This window comes from Salvelinus namaycush, chromosome 12 (genome assembly GCF_016432855.1).
Source record: "Salvelinus namaycush isolate Seneca chromosome 12, SaNama_1.0, whole genome shotgun sequence".
NCBI classification, from domain to species: Eukaryota; Metazoa; Chordata; class Actinopteri; order Salmoniformes; family Salmonidae; genus Salvelinus; species Salvelinus namaycush.
In genome coordinates this window covers 3,893,602-3,910,592 of record NC_052318.1, presented here as the reverse complement: position 1 = coordinate 3,910,592, position 16,991 = coordinate 3,893,602, and the positions used below count along the sequence as shown (strand labels likewise).

General features: G+C 49.2%; 1 protein-coding gene across 1 annotated transcript in view; it reads left to right on the top strand.

Annotated features, from left to right (window-relative positions):
* Positions 1-16,991, top strand: part of LOC120056825 (relaxin receptor 2-like) — a 121,057-nt gene that overhangs the window by 55,970 nt on the left and 48,096 nt on the right. Inside the window, exons 10-11 of the mRNA XM_039005055.1 lie at positions 8,080-8,151; positions 11,341-11,412. Of these exons, the coding sequence (XP_038860983.1) occupies positions 8,080-8,151; positions 11,341-11,412 (144 nt within the window). The remainder of the gene's footprint in view (positions 1-8,079; positions 8,152-11,340; positions 11,413-16,991) is intronic.

Genomic DNA, 16,991 nt, shown 5'->3' with positions numbered 1-16,991 from the left:
TATCATCATAGGTGCCAGATTACTTTTTAACCAAGTATTTTTCAAAATATTTTTTTCTAAGCATACCTCTTGATCTGTCTGTTATTTTCCTGTTTTTTTTTTTAAATAATAAAATAAATATTCTTCTCTGCATCTCTGCTAAAATCAGGTGAAAGATTGAAAGGAATGTGAGTCTTTATTCAGTACAATTAGTTATTAGTTATTGCTTCCTGTTCTAAAGTCCACCGACCTAATTAATAGCAGGCATGCCAGCTAAGACAGTTAGCTAGTCTACCTGATAGCTAGTTACATAGATTTGAGGTTGGTATATTGGGGACCTTCCTGGTTAGCGAAAGCTAACTTCAAAACATTTCTAGGTCAATCAAACGTATTTATAAAGCCCATCTTACATTTTTGTAACATTTTATTTAACCTTTATTTAACTAGGCAAGTCAGTTTAAGAACAAATTCTTATTTACAATGACGGCCTAGGAACAGTGGGTTAATTAACTGCCTTGTTCAGGGAGCAGAACGACAGATTGTTTTACCTTGACATCAGCAGATGTCACAAAGTGCTTGTACAGAAACCTAAAACCCCAAACAGGAAGCGATGCAGATGTAGAAGCAGGTGCTTCTATTTCAGAGAAACAACAACATATTTCTGCTGTATTTATTGATCAAGAAGGAATCAATATCTGAGTTCCTCTCTGTCTTTTCCTAGAACACTAGGCGTCTTTCGTTCCTACCAGGTACATTACAACATCTCTCTTTAATTGATATGTCTGCAGTCCCGATATCGGGACCGATATGACAACAGCCAGTCCAAGTGCAGGGCGCCAAATTCAAAAACCAGAAATCTCATAATTAAAATTCGTCAGACATTCATGTGTCTTATATCAATTTAAAGGTAATCTTGTTGTTAATCCCACCAAAGTGTCCGATTTCAAATAGGCTTTTCAGCGAAAGCACTACAAATGATTATGTTAGGTCACCACAAAACCAAAAATAATCACAGCCATTTTCCCAGCTAAAGATAGCTTTCACAAAAACCAGAATAGAGATAAAATGAATCACTAACCTTTGATTATTTTCATCAGATGACACTCATAGGACTTCATGTTACACAATACATGCATGTTTTGTTTGATTAAATTCATATTTATATAAAAAAATCTGAGTTTACATTGAGGCTACAAGATTCACTAAATGCAAAAACATCAAGTGACTTTGCATAGCCCATCGTTTCAACATGAATACTCATCATAAATATAGATGATAATACAAGTTATACACATTGAATTATAGATATACCTCTCCTTAATGCAACCGCTATGTCAGATTTCAAAAAAATTTGATCAAACAAAACATGCATGTATTGTGTAACATGAAGTCCTATGAGTGTCATCTGATGAAAAAAAAACTTTACGGAAAAAGAAACCCACGCTATAATCTGAGACGGCGCTCAAAAGTAGCATACCACAGCTGCAAAGATGGCATCACTATAAACAATAAAATACATGATAAATATTCCCTTACCTTTGATGATCTACATCAGAAAGCACACCAGGAATCCCAGGTCCACAATAAATGTTTGTTTTGTTCGAAAAAATCCGTTATTTATGTCCAAATACCTTCTTTTGTTAGCGCGTCTGGTTTACATATCCAAACGCTAATTCTGGTCAGCGTTATATCGGACAAAAACTTCAAAATGTGATATTACCGGTCGAAGAAACATTTCAAACTAAGTACTGAATCAATCATTAGGATGTTTTTAACATATAGCTTCAATAAAGTTCCAACCGCAGTATTCGTTCTTGTCTGCGTGAGCAATGGAACGTCAGTGCCTTGCATGAGGAAAAGGCATGATCAGCGCATGGCTGCTTGATGGACACCTGACTGATTCTGCTCTCATTATCTCCCACAACATCATAGAAGTCTCATTTGAATTTCTATTGATTGCTGACATCTAGTGGAACCCCTAGGCAGTGCAACATCATTCATAACTCAAGTGGATTTCTTAAGGGACTCTGGTGAATACAGACAAGCTCAGATTTCTGACTTCCTGTTTTGATTTCAACTCAGGATTTTGCCTGCCAATATGAGTTCTGTTAATCTCACAGACATAATTCAAACAGTTTTAGAAACTTTAGAGTGTTTTCTATCCAATACTAATAATAATATGCAAATATTAGGAACTATGACTGAGGAGCAGGCCGTTTGAAATGGGCACCTTTCATCCAAGCTACTCAATACTGCCCCTTCAGCCATAAGAAGTTTTTAAGACTACCTGAGGTTGGAAGGATATCCCTGTCTGATACAATATCCAACAGACATCACTTTACAACGTCATTAAGAACGAGGGTTTTAACAGGAAGTCCCTGTCTTGGTATCTACCAGGCATGGTTTTAACAGGAAGTCTCTGTCTTGGTATCTACCAGACATGGTTTTAACAGGAAGTCCCTGTCTTGGTGTCTACCAGACATGGTTTTAACAGGAAGTCCCTGTCTTGGTGTCTACCAGACATGGTATTAACAGGAAGTAAAACAATGTTAGCCTGTTAGGAGTATCTGTCTCTGTATCCCTCAGATACAGACGTATCTACAGGCGTGTTTGTAAAACAGCAGTAAACCACATTAGTGCTGTTGATGTCAAAGGCAATCTCTTCAGAGACTTGTCTGTTTGTATTACCTGCTGGGCTACATGCCTTGGTGGCATCTCTCTACTTACTGTATAATCCAATCTCTCTCTCTCTCTCTCAACTAGATCTCTTTATGATGCTTGTTGTTGCCATTAAGTGGTTTCAGTAAAACTCTTCAGTCATTAAAGTCTAAGCCTCTTGGTGTCTTTTTAAAAGTCAAACAATGTTCTCCTTATCATTCTGATGACTGTCATCAACAGCACTCTCAACCCTGTGATCAAGTCCTTTAGAAAGATCAGACAGATGTCATAATCTGTAGATGTTCTTTATCTCTCTCTCTGTCTCTCTGTCTCTCGCTCTCTCTGTCTCTCTGTCTCTCTGTCTCTCGCTCTCTCTCTCTCTCTCTGTCTCTCTGTCTCTCTGTCTCTCTGTCTCTCTGTCTCTCGCTCTCTCTGTCTCTCTCTCTCTCTCTCTCTCGCTCTCTCTCGCTCTCGCTCTCTCTGTCTCTCTGTCTCTCTGTCTCTCGCTCTCTCTCTCTCTCTGTCTCTCTGTCTCTCGCTCTCTCTCTCTCTCTCTGTCTCTCTGTCTCTCACTCTCTCTGTCTCTCTGTCTCTCTGTCTCTCGCTCTCTCTCTCTCTCTCTGTCTCTCTGTCTCTCTGTCTCTCTGTCTCTCTGTCTCTCTGTCTCTCTGTCTCTCGCTCTCTCTGTCTCTCTCTCTCTCTCTCTCTCGCTCTCTCTCTCTCTCGCTCTCTCTGTCTCTCTGTCTCTCTGTCTCTCGCTCTCTCTCTCTCTCTGTCTCTCTGTCTCTCTGTCTCTCTGTCTCTCTGTCTCTCGCTCTCTCTGTCTCTCTCTCTCTCTCTCTCTCGCTCTCTCTCTCTCTCTCTCTCTCTGTCTCTCTCTCTCTCTCTGTCTCTCGCTCTCTCTGTCTCTCTGTCTCTCGCTCTCTCTGTCTCTGTCTCTCTGTCAATTCAATTCAATTCAATTCAATTCAAGGGGCTTTATTGGCATGGGAAACATGTGTTAACATTGCCAAAGCAAGTGAGGTAGATAATATACAAAAGTTAAATGAACAATAAAAATGAACAGTAAACATTACACATACAGAAGTTTCAAAACAATAAAGACATCACAAATGTCATATTATATATATACAATGTTGTAACAATGTACAAATGGTTAAAGTACAAAAGGGAAAATAAATAAGCATAAATATGGGTTGTATTTACAATGGTGTTTGTTCTTCACTGGTTGCCCTTTTCTTGTGGCAACAGGTCACAAATCTTGCTGCTGTGATGGCACACTGTGGAATTTCACCCAGTAGATATGGGAGGTTATCAAAATTGGATTTGTTTTCGAATTCTTTGTGGGTCTGTGTGATCTGAGGGAAATATTTGTCTCTAATATGGTCATACATTGGGCAGGAGGTTAGGAAGTGCAGCTCAGTTTCCACCTCATTTTGTAGGCAGTGAGCACATAGCCTGTCTTCTCTTGAGAGCCATGTCTGCCTACGGCGGCCTTTCTCAATAGCAAGGCTATGCTCACTGAGTCTGTACATAGTCAAAGCTTTCCTTAAGTTTGGGTCAGTCACAGTGGTCAGGTATTCTGCCACTGTGTACTCTCTGTTTAGGGCCAAATAGCATTCTAGCTTGCTCTGTTTTTTTGTTAATTCTTTCCAATGTGTCAAGTAATTATCTTTTTGTTTTCTCATGATTTGGTTGGGTCTAATTGTGCTATTGTCCTGGGGCTCTGTGGGGTGTGTTTGTGTTTGTGAACAGAGCCCTAGGACCAGCTTGCTTAGGGGACTCTTCTCCAGGTTCATCTCTCTGTAGGTGATGGCTTTGTTATGGAAGGTTTGGGAATCGCTTCCTACAGCATTTCCCTCCAGAAGCCATGAGAAAGTTGTCCGGCTGCGGGGACCGTGCGATGGGATTTATACTACTATCTGTACTTACTGGTGGCACAGACGCTGTTTCATCCTTTCCTACACTTAAATGACCCTTGCCTAACGATTGCGTCTGAAGCTGGGCTTGCAGCACAGCTATCCTCGCCGTAAGGCGATCGTTCTCCTGTATTTTATGAGTAGAGTGACTGCAATTAGAAGACATCATGTTAATGTTACTACTTAGTTTCGGCTGGTGGAGGTCCTGACGAACCACGTCCAGATAAAGCATCAGGAGTGAAAAAAGTTGAATGAAAAAAAGTTGAGGGATGGAAAAACTAAAAAAAGTTAAAACCGTAAAGTTAGCAGGTAGTGTCACGATCGTCGTACAAACTGGAAATATACCAATAATAGACCAACTTGCAGCTTGATTTGGGTTCCACATGTTTAATAAAGGAAACTCACAAAAAACAAATAAACAGCAAACGAAACGTGAAGTCATGGAGTGCTCACAGGCAACTACACACAAGCAAGATCCCACAAAAACCAGTGGGGAAATGGCTGCCAAAATATGATCCCCAAACAGAGACAACGATAAACAGCTGCCTCTGATTGGGAACCATACCAGGACAACATAGAAATAATAAACCTAGATAGGAACACACCCCCCTAGTCACACCCCGACCTAACCAAAATAGAGAATAACAAGGCTCTCTATGGTCAGGGCGTGACAGGTAGCAAAGTAAGGTTAGCAACAAAATGCACAGCAGCACGTAAACAAGTCTACAATATGTGACCGGAAATGACAAAAAAATCAAGATGTGAGGGTTAAGATGTGGGGGGGAGAGGTGTGGTAAGATGTGAGGGGGAGGTGTGGTAAGATGTGTGGGGGGGGGTGTAGTAAGATGTGGGGAAGGTCTGGTAAGATGTGGGGGGGGTGTGGTAAGATGTGGGGGAGGTGTGGTAATATGTGGGGGGGAGGTGTGGTAAGATGAGGGGGGAGGTGTGGTAAGATGTGGGGGGAGGTGTGGTAAGATGTGGGGGAGGTGTAGTAAGATGTGGGGGAGGTGTGGTAAGATGTGGGGGGGGTGTGGTAAGATGTGGGGGGGTGTGGTAAGATGAAGGGGGAGGTGTGGTAAGATGTGGGGGGAGGTGTGGTAAGATGAGGGGGAGGTGTGGTAAGATGAGGGGGGAGGTGTGGTGAGGTGTGGTAATATGTGGGGGAGGTGTGGTGAGGTGTGAAAATATGTGGGGGAGGTGTGATAAGATGTGGAGGAGGTGTGGTACGATGGGGGGAGGTGTGGTACGATGGGGGGGAGGTGTGTGGTAAGATGTGGGGGGGAGGTGTGGTAAGATGTGGGGGGAGGTGTAGTAAGATGTGGGGGGGAGGTGTGGTAAGATGTGGGGAGGTGTGGTAAGATGTGGGGGGGTGTGGTAAGATGAGGGGAGAGGTGTGGTAAGATGTGGGGGAGGTGTGGTAAGATGAGGGGAGAGGTGTGGTAAGATGAGGGGAGAGGTGTGGTAAGATGTGGGGGGAGGTGTGGTAAGATGTGGGGGGGAGGTGTAGTAAGATGGGGGGAGGTGTAGTAAGATGTGGGGGAGGTGTGGTAAGATGTGGGGGGTGGTGTGGTAAGATGTGGGGGGGAGGTGTGGTAAGATGTGGGGGGGGTGTGGTAAGATGTGGGGGGAGGTGTGGTAAGATGTGGGGGGTGGTGTGGTAAGATGTGGGGGGGAGGTGTGGTAAGATGTGGGGGAGGTGTGGTAAGATGTGGGGGGAGGTGTAGTAAGATGTGGGGGGAGGTGTAGTAAGATGTGGGGGGAGGTGTGGTAAGATGTGGGGGGAGGTGTGGTAAGATGTGGGGGAGGTGTGGTAAGATGTGGGGGAGGTGTGGTAAGATGTGGGGGGGGGTGTAGTAAGATGTGGGGGAGGTGTAGTAAGATGTGGGGGGAGGTTTAGTAAGATGTGGGGGAGGTGTAGTAAGATGTGGGGGAGGTGTAGTAAGATGTGGGGGGAGGTGTAGTAAGATGTGGGGGAGGTGTGGTAAGATGTGGGGGGAGGTGTGGTAAGATGAGGGGGGAGGTGTAGTAAGATGTGGGGGGAGGTTTAGTAAGATGTGGGGGGAGGTTTAGTAAGATGTGGGGGGAGGTGTAGTAAGATGTGGGGGGGGTGTAGTAAGATGTGGGGGAGGTGTAGTAAGATGTGGGGGGAGGTGTAGTAAGATGTGAGGGGAGGTGTAGTAAGATGTGGGGGGAGGTGTAGTAAGATGTGGGGGGAGGTGTAGTAAGATGTGGGGGGAGGTGTAGTAAGATGTGGGGGAGGTGTGGTAAGATGTGGGGGGAGGTGTGGTAAGATGTGGGGGGAGGTGTAGTAAGATGTGGGGGAGGTGTGGTAAGATGTGGGGGAGGTGTAGTAAGATGTGGGGGAGGTGTAGTAAGATGTGGGGGAGGTGTAGTAAGATGTGGGGGAGGTGTGGTAAGATGTGGGGGGGTGTGGTAAGATGTGGGGGAGGTGTGGTAAGATGTGGGGAGGTGTGGTAAGATGTGGGGGAGGTGTGGTAAGATGTGGGGGGAGGTGTGGTAAGATGTGGGGGAGGTGTGGTAAGATGTGGGGGAGGTGTGGTAAGATGTGGGGGAGGTGTGGTAAGATGTGGGGGAGGTGTAGTAAGATGTGGGGGAGGTGTGGTAAGATGTGGGGGAGGTATGGTAAGATGTGGGGGAGGTGTGGTAAGATGTGGGGGGGTGTGGTAAGATGTGGGGGGAGGTGTGGTAAGATGTGGGGGAGGTGTGGTAAGATGTGGGGGAGGTGTGGTAAGATGTGGGGGGAGGTGTGGTAAGATGTGGGGGAGGTGTAGTAAGATGTGGGGGGAGGTGTGGTAAGATGTGGGGGGAGGTGTGGTAAGATGTGGGGGAGGTGTAGTAAGATGTGGGGGGAGGTGTGGTAAGATGTGGGGGAGGTGTGGTAAGATGTGGGGGGAGGTGTGGTAAGATGTGGGGGAGGTGTAGTAAGATGTGGGGGGAGGTGTGGTAAGATGTGGGGGGAGGTGTGGTAAGATGTGGGGGAGGTGTGGTAAGATGTGGGGGGAGGTGTGGTAAGATGTGGGGGAGGTGTGGTAAGATGTGGGGGGGGTGTGGTAAGATGTGGGGGGAGGTGTGGTAAGATGTGGGGGAGGTGTAGTAAGATGTGGGGGAGGTGTAGTAAGATGTGGGGGGAGGTGTGGTAAGATGTGGGGGGGGTGTGGTAAGATGTGGGGGGAGGTGTGGTAAGATGTGGGGGAGGTGTAGTAAGATGTGGGGGGAGGTGTGGTGAGGTGCCTCTGCCTCTCTGTGCTTGGGGACTGTCTGGAAGTTTTTAATTTGGTGGTTGTGACTCTGACACTCAGTCACTGAGATGTGTGTGTGTGTGTGTGTGTGTGTGTGTGTGTGTGTGTGTGTGTGTGTGTGTGTGTGTGTGTGTGTGTGTGTGTGTGTGTGTGTGTGTGTGTGTGTGTGTGTGTGTGTGTGTGTGTGTGTGTGCGTGTGTGTGTGTGTAATAAATATGTAGTTGTGAAACCATTAAACCATAGAAATTCTCTCTCCCCGTTAGCCTCCTGATGAACAACCGGATTCACACTCTTCCTGTACACTCTTTTCAGACTCTGGTGCTGCTGGAAGAACTGTGAGTAGAAATCACTCCCTCATTCTGACATTCTGGGTTTCCGTCCCAAATGGCCGCCTGTTCTCTTTATAGTGTGCTACTGTTGAACGGAGCTCTGTGGGCCTTGGTAAAATACAGTGTGTTACTGTTGAACGGAGCTCTGTGGGCCTTGGTAAAATGTAGTGTGTTACTGTTGAACGGAGCTCTGTGGGCCTTGGTAAAATGTAGTGTGCTACTGTTGAACGGAGCTCTGTGGGCCTTGGTAAAATGTAGTGTGTTACTGTTGAACGGAGCTCTGTGGGCCTTGGTAAAATGTAGTGTGTTACTGTTGAACGGAGCTCTGTGGGCCTTGGTAAAATGTAGTGTGCTACTGTTGAACGGAGCTCTGTGGGCCTTGGTAAAATGTAGTGTGCTACTGTTGAACGGAGCTCTGTGGGCCTTGGTAAAATGTAGTGTGCTACTGTTGAACGGAGCTCTGTGGGCCTTGGTAAAATGTAGTGTGCTACTGTTGAACGGAGCTCTGTGGGCCTTGGTAAAATGTAGTGTGCTACTGTTGAACGGAGCTCTGTGGGCCTTGGTAAAATGTAGTGTGCTACTGTTGAACGGAGCTCTGTGGGCCTTGGTAAAATACAGTGTGCTAACGTTGAACGGAGCTCTGTGGGCCTTGGTAAAATGTAGTGTGCTACTGTTGAACGGAGCTCTGTGGGCCTTGGTAAAATACAGTGTGCTAACGTTGAACGGAGCTCTGTGGGCCTTGGTAAAATACAGTGTGTTACTGTTGAACGGAGCTCTGTGGGCCTTGGTAAAATACAGTGTGCTAACGTTGAACGGAGCTCTGTGGGCCTTGGTAAAATGTAGTGTGCTACTGTTGAAGGGAGCTCTGTGGGCCTTGGTAAAATGTAGTGTGTTACTGTTGAACAGAGCTCTGTGGGCCTTGGTAAAATGTAGTGTGCTACTGTTGAACAGAGCTCTGTGGGCCTTGGTAAAATACAGTGTGTTACTGTTGAACGGAGCTCTGTGGGCCTTGGTAAAATACAGTGTGTTACTGTTGAACAGAGCTCTGTGGGCCTTGGTAAAATGTAGTGTGTTACTGTTGAACGGAGCTCTGTGGGCCTTGGTAAAATGTAGTGTGTTACTGTTGAACGGAGCTCTGTGGGCCTTGGTAAAATGTAGTGTGTTACTGTTGAACGGAGCTCTGTGGGCCTTGGTAAAATGTAGTGTGCTACTGTTGAACGGAGCTCTATGGGCCTTGGTAAAATGTAGTGTGTTACCGTTGAACGGAGCTCTGTGGGCCTTGGTAAAATGTAGTGTGTTACTGTTGAACGGAGCTCTGTGGGCCTTGGTAAAATACAGTGTGCTACTGTTGAACGGAGCTCTGTGGGCCTTGGTAAAATGTAGTGTGCTACTGTTGAACGGAGCTCTGTGGGCCTTGGTAAAATGTAGTGTGCTACTGTTGAACGGAGCTCTGTGGGCCTTGGTAAAATGTAGTGTGCTACTGTTGAACGGAGCTCTGTGGGCCTTGGTAAAATGTAGTGTGTTACTGTTGAACGGAGCTCTGTGGGCCTTGGTAAAATGTAGTGTGTTACTGTTGAACGGAGCTCTGTGGGCCTTGGTAAAATACAGTGTGCTACTGTTGAACGGAGCTCTGTGGGCCTTGGTAAAATGTAGTGTGCTACTGTTGAACGGAGCTCTGTGGGCCTTGGTAAAATGTAGTGTGCTACTGTTGAACGGAGCTCTGTGGGCCTTGGTAAAATGTAGTGTGCTACTGTTGAACGGAGCTCTGTGGGCCTTGGTAAAATACAGTGTGTTACTGTTGAACGGAGCTCTGTGGGCCTTGGTAAAATGTAGTGTGCTACTGTTGAACGGAGCTCTGTGGGCCTTGGTAAAATACAGTGTGTTACTGTTGAACGGAGCTCTGTGGGCCTTGGTAAAATGTAGTGCACTATATACGGAAAAGGGCTCATTTGGGACGCAGTTCTGATACACTGACATGTCAGTCTGCTATAAACTGAGAAAAGGGATGAATTCCCAATTGATGAATCTCAGTAGCTTGAAACGTGTACTATTGAAATGACATAGTAAAACGCTGCAAGGAGGGAGAAGTGTATGGCGAATCTGCTATTACATCCAATTTCACCTTTCGTTTATTTTAATTTGGTTTTCTCTTCTCCTTCTCTCTCTTGCAACCTCTCTCTCTCTCTCTCTCTCTCTCTCTCTCTCACACCCCCTCCTCTCTCTCTCTCGCAACCTCCTTCTCTCTCTCTCGCCCCCTCCTTCTCTCTCTCTCCTTCTCTCTCTCTCGCCCCCTCATTATCTCTCTCTCTCCCCCTCCTTCTCACTCTCTCTCTCCCCCTCCTTCTCTCTCTCCCCCTCCTTCTCTCTCTCTCGCCACCTCATTCTCTCTCTCTCTCCCCCTCCTTCGCACTCTCTCTCGCCCCCTCCTTCTCTCTCTCTCGCCCCCTCATTCTCTCTCTCTCTCCCCCTCCTTCTCACTCTCTCTCTCCCCCTCCTTCTCTCTCTCCCCCTCCTTCTCTCTCTCTCGACCCCTCATTCTCTCTCTCTCCCCCTCCTTCTCTCTCTCTCCCCCTCCTTCTCACTCTCTCTCTCCCCCTCCTTCTCACTCTCTCGCCTCCTCATTCTCTCTCTCTCTCCCCCTCCTTCTCACTCTCTCTCTCCCCCTCCTTCTCTCTCTCTCGCCCCCTCCTTCTCACTCTCTTCGCCCCCTCCTTCTCTCTCTCTCGCCCCCTCATTCTCTCTCTCTCTCCCCCTCCTTCTCTCTCTCTCTCTCCCCCTCCTTCTCTCTCTCTCTCGCCCCCTCCTTCTCACTCTCTCTCGCCCCCTCCTTCTCACTCTCTTCGCCCCCTCCTTCTCTCTCTCTCGCCCCGTCATTCTCTCTCTCTCTCCCCCTCCTTCTCTCTCCCTCCTTCTCTCTCTCTCTCGCCCCCTCCTTCTCACTCTCTCTCGCCCCCTCCTTCTCTCTCTCTCGCCCCGTCATTCTCTCTCTCTCGCCCCCTCATTCTCTCTCTCTCTCCCCCTCCTTCTCTCTCTCTCTCGCCCCTCCTTCTCTCTCTCTCGCCCCGTCATTCTCTCTCTCTCGCCCCCTCATTCTCTCTCTCTCTCCCCCTCCTTCTCACTCTCTCTCGCCCCCTCCTTCCCTCTCTCCCCCTCCTTCTCTCTCTCCCGTGGCCCCTTACTCTCTCTGTTTTTTAGAGATCTGTCCAACAACCGGATTAAGGAGCTCCCCAACAACACCTTTAAGAGCTTAAAGTCCCTCGTCAAACTGTGAGTCACATAAACTGTATCCCAAAATGCCACACTATTCCCTTTGGTCTCTGGTCAAAACTAGTGCAATATATAGGGCAGGGTTCCTCAACTGGCAGCCTCCCAAGATATCTGAGCAAAACAATTATAAATGTCAAAAAAATATCGCTCATAAATACATTGTTGGACATCAAAGACTGGAAAAACACCACCAATTCGGCTCCAAGGGATTTCAGTTTAGGAAAACTTGTTCCAAAGTATTCCCACATGTAGTAGAGAGATATATATGTGATCGTATACAAATGCTAGCAAGGTTTGAAATCATTATGTTTTAATCAAATGCTATGTCTCTTTGGGTTTCTTGTGATCAATTTGCAGTCTACAAATTGTTTGTAATTATTTTGCGGCCCCTTGATCCGCTCAAGAAAAAATATTATTGTGGCTGAATATAGTTGAAAGCCACTGGGCCCACCCATAACCACAGCCATACTCTGGACCTGGTTATTACCAAGGGGCTTTCTACTGGGCCCACCCATAACCACAGCCATACTCTGGATCTGGTTATTACCAAGGGGCTTTCTGCTGGGCCCACCCATAACCACAGCCATACTCTGGACCTGGTTATTACCAAGGGGCTTTCTACTGGACCGGGTTATTACCAAGGGGCTTTCTACAGGGCCCAACCATAACCACAGCCATACTCTGGACCTGGTTATTACCAAGGGGCTTTCTACTGGGCCCACCCATAACTACAGCCATACTCTGGACCTGGCTATTACCAAGGGGCTTTCTACAGGGCCCACCCATAACCACAGCCATACTCTGGACCGGGTTATTACCAAGGTGCTTTCTACAGGGCCCAACCATAACCACAGCCATACTCTGGACCTGGTTATTACCAAGGGGCTTTCTACTGGACCTGGTTATTACCAAGGGGCTTTCCACTGGGCCCACCTATAACGGCCATACTCTGGACCGGGTTATTACCAAGGGGCTTTCTGCTGGGCCCACCCATAACCACAACCATACTCTGGACCTGGTTATTACCAAGGGGCTTTCTACTGGGCCAACCCATAACCACAGCCCCATACTCTGGACCGGGTTATAACCAAGGGGCTTTCTACTGGGCCCACCCATAACCACAGCCATTCTCTGGACCTGGTTAATACCAAGGGGCTTTCTACTGGGCCCACCCATAACCACAGCCCCATACTCTGGACCGGGTTATAACCAAGGGGCTTTCTACTGGGCCCACCCATAACCACAACCATACTCTGCACCTGGTTATTACCAAGGGGCTTTCTACTGGGCCCACCCATAACCACAGCCATACTCTGGACCTGGTTATTACCAAGGGGCTTTCTACTGGGCCCACCCATAACCACAGCCATTCTCTGGACCTGGTTAATACCAAGGGGCTTTCTACTGGGCCCACCCATAACCACAGCCCCATACTCTGGACCGGGTTATAACCAAGGGGCTTTCTACTGAGCCCACCCATAACCACAGCCATACTCTGGACCTGGTTATTACCAAGGGGCTTTCTACTGGACCGGGTTATTACCAAGGGGCTTTCTACTGGACCTGGTTATTATCAAGGGGCTTTCTACTGGACCTGGTTATTACCAAGGGGCTTTCTACTGGACCTGGTTATTACCAAGGGGCTTTCTACTGGACCTGGTTATTACCAAGGGGCTTTCTATTGGACCTGGTTATTACCAAGGGGCTTTCTACTGGACCTGGTTATTACCAAGGGGCTTTCTACTAGACCTGGTTATTACCAAGGGGCTTTCTACTGGACCTGGTTATTACCAAGGGGCTTTCTACTGGACCTGGTTATTACCAAGGGGCTTTCTACTGGACCTGGTTATTACCAAGGGGCTTTCTATTGACATATCCTCTATTGTTGATGTTGTTTTATCTGATCACCACTGGGGATTTATACTACCTTGTTGCCCATAGCACAGGGTAATACTGAACTCACTATTAACTCATTATTAAGGAACACTATCTTACCTCTGGAGTTGACACAGATTTTATTGAGTGTCTGAACAATACTCTGTCACCTATTCTGCTTTCCTGTTGTGATGATTTAGTTGATAACTTTAATAGTAAATGAATGGCAGCCATTGATTCTATGTCTGCAGTAAGGGTTTTAAATAGGCCACATCCAAACGGAGAGCCTCTTGTATTTGTTATGGATCCCCATTAGTTGTTGCCAAGGCAACTGTCTGTTCCTATGTTTTGTGTTACTTCACAGTCTCTGCTGTTCCATAAGGTGTATTTTTACCTGCTTTTTAAATCTTATTCTCCTGCTGCATCAGTTACCTGATGTGGAATAGAGTTCCATGTAGTCATGGCTCTATGTAGTACTGTGTGCCTCCCATAGTCTGTTCTGGACTTGGGGACTGTGAAGAGACCTCTGGTGGCATGTCTTGTGGGGTAGGGATGGGTGTCCGAAACTGTGTGCTATTATTTTAAACAGACAGCTCGGTACCTTCAGCTTGTCAACACCTCTTACAAAAACAAGTAATGAGTAAGTCAATCTCTCTTCCACTTTGAGCCATGAGAAATTGACTTGCATGTTAGCTCTCCGTGACTTTTAAGGGCCAGCCGTGCTGTCATGGTCAAAACGTATTGATACAACAGTAGCTAAGATGGGGAGAAGTCTGTCCATAATAAAGCGCTGCTCTGCCTTCTTAACAGCACTATCAACAAGGCAGGTCCTACAGGCCCTAGTTTCTACCTTCTTAACAACACTATCAACAAGGCAGGTCCTACAGGCCCTAGTTTCTACCTTAACAACACTATTAACAAGGCAGGTCCTACAGGCCCTAGTTTCTACCTTAACAACACTATTAACAAGGCAGGTCCTACAGGCCCTAGTTTCTACCTTCTTAACAGCACTATCAACAAGGCAGGTCCTACAGGCCCTGGTTTTGTCGTACCTGGACTACTATTCAGTAGTGTGGTCAGGTGCCACAAAGAGGAACTTAGGAAAATTGCAATTGGCTCAGAACAGGGTAGTTTACAATCCAGGATAACTCCAAGCAGTTTAGTCACCTCAACTTGCTCAATTTCCACATTACGAGATGTAGTTGAGGTTTTAGGGCTTAGTGAATGATTTATCCCAAATACAATGCTTTTAGTTTTGCAAATATTTAGGACTAACTAATTCCTTGCTACCCACTCTGAAACTACCTACAGCTGTGTTGCAGTCATTTCAGTCTCTGACGTGTATAGTGTCGAGTCATCCACATACACAGACACACTGGCTTTACTCAGTGGCATGTCGTTAGTAAAGATTGAACAAAGCCAGGGGCCTAAACAGCTGCGCTGGGGAATTCCTGATTCTAACTGGATTATATTGGAGAGGCTTCCATTAAAGAACACCCTCTGTGTTCCGTTAGACAAGTAACTCTTTATCCACATTATAGCAGGGGGTGTAAAGCCATAACACGTACATTTTTCCAGCAGCAGACTATGATCGATAATGTCAAAAGCTGCACTGAAGTCTAACAAAACAGCCCCCACAATAATCTTATCATCAATTTCTCTCAGCCAATCATCAGTCATTTGTGTAAGTGCTGTGCTTGTTGAGTGTCCTTTCCTAGATGCGTGCTGAGAGTCTGTTTGTTTACTGTGAAATAGCATTGTATCTGGTAAAACACGATATTTTCCGGAAGTTTACTAAGGGTTGGTAACAGGCGGATTGGTCGGCTACTTGAGCCAGTGAAGGGGGCTTTACTATTCTTGGATAGCGGAATGACTTTAGCTCCCCTGCAGGCCTGACGAAACACACTGTCTAGCTGCGGCAAGGGAGCCTGGCGAGCCGGGCGAGGCGAGGGAGCCTGGCGAGGCATGGAGTGGGAGCAGGGCGACGCATGGCGTGGGAGCCGGAGCGAGGCATGGCGTGGGAGCCGGCCGAGGCATGGCGTGGGAGCCTGGCGAGCCGGCCGAGGCATGGAGTGGGAGCCTGGAGTGGGAGCCTGGAGTGGGAGCCTGGCGAGGCATGGCGTGGGAGCCGGCCGAGGCATGGCGTGGGAGCTGGCCGAGGCATGGCGTGGGAGCCATAGAAAGGCATGGCGTGGGAGCCTAGCGAGTTGGCCGAGGCATGGCGTGGGAGCCTGGCGAGGCATGGTGTGGGAGCCGGCCGAGGCATGGCGTGGGAGCCTGGCGAGGCATGGTGTGGGAGCTGGCCGAGGCATGGCGTGGGAGCCTGGCGAGTAGGCCGAGGCATGGTGTGGGAGCCTGGCGAGGCATGGCGTGGGAGCCGGCCGAGGCATGGAGTGGGAGCCTGGCGAGCCGGCCGAGGCATGGCGTGGGAGCCTGGCGAGCCGGCCGAGGCATGGAGTGGGAGCCTGGCGAGGCATGGTGTGGGATCCGGCCGAGGCATGGCGTGGGAGCCTGGCGAGCCGGCCGAGGCATGGCGTGGGAGCCTGGCGAGCCGGCCGAGGCATGGCGTGGGAGCCGGCCGAGGCATGGTGTGGGAGCCGGCCAAGGCATGGCGTGGGAGCCGGGCGAGCCGGCCGAGGCATGGCGTGGGAGCCGGCCGAGCTGGCCGAGGCATGGCGTGGGAGCCTGGCGAGGCATGGCGTGGGACCCTGGCGAGCCGGCCGAGGCATGGCGCGAGAGCCTAGCTAGCCGGCCGAGGCATGGCGTGGGAGCCATAGCGAGGCATGGCGTGGGAGCCTGGCGAGGCATGGCGTGGGAGCCTAGCGAGGCATGGCGTGGGAGCCGGCCTCGACATGGCGTGGGAGCCTGGCGAGCCAGCCGAGGCATGGCGTGGGATTCTGGCGAGCCGGCCGAGGCATGGCGCGAGAGCCTGGCTAGCCGGCCGAGGCATGGCGTGGGAGCCTTGCGAACCTGGCGAGGCATGGCGTGGGAGCCTGGCTAGCCGGCCGAGGCAAGGCGTGGGAGCCTGGCGAGCCGGCCGAGGCATGGCGTGGGATTCTGGCGAGCCGGCCGAGGTATGGCGTGGGAGCCTGGCGAGGCATGGCGTGGGAGCCTGGCGAACAGGCCGAGGCATGGCGTGGGAGCCTGGCGAGCCGGCCGAGGCATGGCGTTGGATTCTGGCGAGCCGACCGAGGTATGGCGTGGGAGCCTGGCGAGGCATGGCGTGGGATTCTGGCGAGCCGGCCGAGGTATGGCGTGGGAGCCTGGCGAGGCATGGCGTGGGAGCCTGGCGAACAGGCCGAGGCATGGCGTGGGAGCCTGGCGAGCCGGCCGAGGCATGGCGTGGGATTCTGGCGAGCTGGCCGAGGTATGGCGTGGGAGCCTGGCGAACCGGCCGAGGTATAGCGTGGGAGCCTGGCGAACTGGCCGAGGCATGGCGTGGGAGCCTGGCGAACTGGCCGCGGCATGGCGTGGGAGCCTGGCGAAGCATGGCGTGGGAGCCGGAGCGAGGCATGGCGTGGGAGCCTGGCGAGCCCTGCCACATCTTCTCCACTAGCCCTGGCAACATCTTCTCCACTAGCCTGGCAACATCTTCTCCACTAGCCCTGGCAACATCTTCTCCACCAGCCCTGGCAACATCTTTTCCACCAGCCTGGCAACATCTTCTCCACCAGCCCTGCAACATCTTCTCCACCAGCCCTGCA